Genomic DNA, 2441 nt, shown 5'->3' on the forward strand with positions numbered 1-2441 from the left:
TCCCAATTTATATCACTTGTAGCTGTCTTCAATTTTGACAATAAAGATGAATCACTGGTGCTGGAATTCTACTGGTTATCTATGATATGATTGGCCTGCTGAGTTGAGGCTTCAAGATACCAGTACATGCAGGCAAACATTTGGGAAGTCCTTTAATATTATGACTCCAAGCATCTCCAGCACCAGATGTGCCAGGCTTGCAGCTCCGGGACAGGGAAAGCTCTGGAATCATCATTTTCGCTCGATGAGTCCGCTGCTCGCTATGTGTACTAGAAGTATCAGGAATCGTAGACCTAGTTGTGTTTATGTTGTATGTACACGGACCCTACGTCTATCGAAGCTCGGTTGAGAATCCAATCAGGGCTGGTTCGCTTCTGATCAGCCGCGGTTGCGCAACCGGAATATGGCCAGCGGACCCTACGTAGCAGATATGGCCCAGTTCGGGTGGTCTGTGTGACAGGTGGGAGTGAAAGTGTACTTTTTAGTGGCGCTGTATTGCGCTCGCTCGAGATAACCGAGGCCCGCTCAGACCTCCGCTTGCTGGCTCTTCTCGTCCTGCACTGACTCGCCAGATTAGGTTCACCCCCTTGTTTCGCTCCTTACCCACTGCACCCAGCATTTAAATTACACATCACATCATCCCGGCCTCCCTTCGTTCCTTCCCTCCGACTTCATCGCCGTCACTCTCTTTTCCGTCTCACTCCATTCCCTCCCACGCCATCCACATCTCTGATACCACATCCACAACCGACTAACGTTCTAGCTTATCATGTCTGCCCCTGAAGTGACCGCCCCCGCCGTGACCGAGCCCGTTGTTGCTCCGGCTGCTACTGAAACCACGCCTGCTGCCGAGACCCCGGCCTCAGTGGCAACCCCAGCTGCCGCCACTGTCAATCAGCCCACCGCTGAGGCTGAAGCAGCTGCACCAGCCGTCAGTCACCTGTTGTTTCTTTCTGTCAATCAATTACAACCAAACTAGTCGCACTCGCTGACCACATTTATTCCAATCAATTCAGGCTACCGAATCAACCTCGCCGGACGAATCTCAGACCCCTGAGGCCAAGTCTGAAGAGAAGAAGGAGAAGAAACAGGGCCGAAAACCATTTGCCGACCTGCTCAACAAAATTCTCAAAGTTTGACATTCCCTTTTTTACTCGTCCCCGTTCCTTCTTTGCTGATACCCTCGTGTCTACCTGTTCTTCCATCCAGCCTCACCCACAAGACAAGTCAATGCCTGAGAAGAAGGGCGAAGCCGAGGCCCCTGCAGCTGTCGAAGAGGCCGCGCCCGAGGCCGCCGTCCCGTGAGTATCTTCAATCTTCCGTGGTCTACTTTACCCACTGACCACTCTTCTTACCCTCACAGAGTCGTTGAGGCTTCCCCCGTAGAGCCTGAGAATGCTGCTGACGCACCAGAAGCTGCTGTTGCGACCGAAGCTGCTGTTACCGCCGATGTCCCTGCAGAGGCTGCTCCGGCCGAGGACGCTGCCAAGGAAATCACTACTCCTCGCAAAGAACGCGGCAACATCTTTGAAAAGTTCACCGCATTCGTCCTCAAGCCCAAGAGCCCGAAATGCAAGAAATTGGAGGCACCTAAGGAAGACGGTGAAGAAGCCAAAGCTGAGGCGCCTGCAGCTGAGGTCAACGCCACTGCTCAGCCTGCCGAGGTACGTCTTTCTCTTGGAGCCATGGTAACCACAGGTCCTTACCCTGTGCGCTTCTCTAGGACGCTGCTCCTAGCCCTCCTGAAATTGCGGCTCCCCAGATCACCGAGACCCCTGTCGTCGAAACCGCTGCTGCTACCGAAACACCTGCCGAAGAGACCAAGGTGGAGAAGAAAGAAAAGACCCCTAAGGTGAATAATACTTCTGTTTCCCCTTCCTCATCCTTCTCACCTCTTTCTAACCCGTTTTGTTTCTCAGGATCTTGCCAAGCTTGCCCGACGGTTCAGTGGGCGATTGTTTGGTGCAGAGAAGAAAAAGGAGACCGCCAAGAAGCCCGAGCCCACTCAGGAGGAAGCTGAAGCAGCCGTTCAAGCTGAAGGCCCCGCCGACGTAAGAATTTCTGAGAAGGATGTTTCTCCCACCTGCCTATTACTGATAGCGCTTTACTTTTGCAGGCTATCGTAGCTTCGGACGCTGCTCCTCAACTCCCCGCCGAAACAAGCCCTGAGGTGACCCAAGCTCCTGCTGAGCCGGCTCCTGTGATTGCGGCTGCCGCATGATCCACCTGCCTTCGCTGTGCTCAACTCCCTCGCTTAATTCTACCAGCTTTCCTCTAATACCATACCTCGTCTTTAGCTAGGCCCACAATCCTCCGTTCTGATGCACTCTGTTCTGAGCAGATTCCATAATTACCTCAGCAGACCCTAAGTTCGCCCGTACCCATAAGGCCTGCGCTCAGTCTAAGTCACAACAATAAAGCTTCAACAGATCTCACTTCGG

At 53.3% G+C, this 2441-nt stretch overlaps 1 protein-coding gene across 1 annotated transcript; it reads left to right on the forward strand.

Moving 5' to 3' along the window:
* Positions 1-769: 769 nt before the first annotated feature.
* Positions 770-2221, forward strand: PtA15_6A893 (uncharacterized protein; the record flags this gene model as incomplete). The annotated part of the gene is made up of 7 exons (XM_053170645.1): positions 770-931; positions 1017-1133; positions 1210-1301; positions 1364-1664; positions 1724-1852; positions 1920-2051; positions 2117-2221. 7 exons carry the CDS (start codon positions 770-772, stop codon positions 2219-2221), a joined length of 1038 nt encoding a protein of 345 aa, XP_053021816.1.
* Between the last annotated feature and the right edge of the window lie 220 nt (positions 2222-2441).

Source organism: Puccinia triticina, chromosome 6A, assembly GCF_026914185.1.
Source record: "Puccinia triticina chromosome 6A, complete sequence".
Classification (NCBI taxonomy): Eukaryota; Fungi; Basidiomycota; class Pucciniomycetes; order Pucciniales; family Pucciniaceae; genus Puccinia; species Puccinia triticina.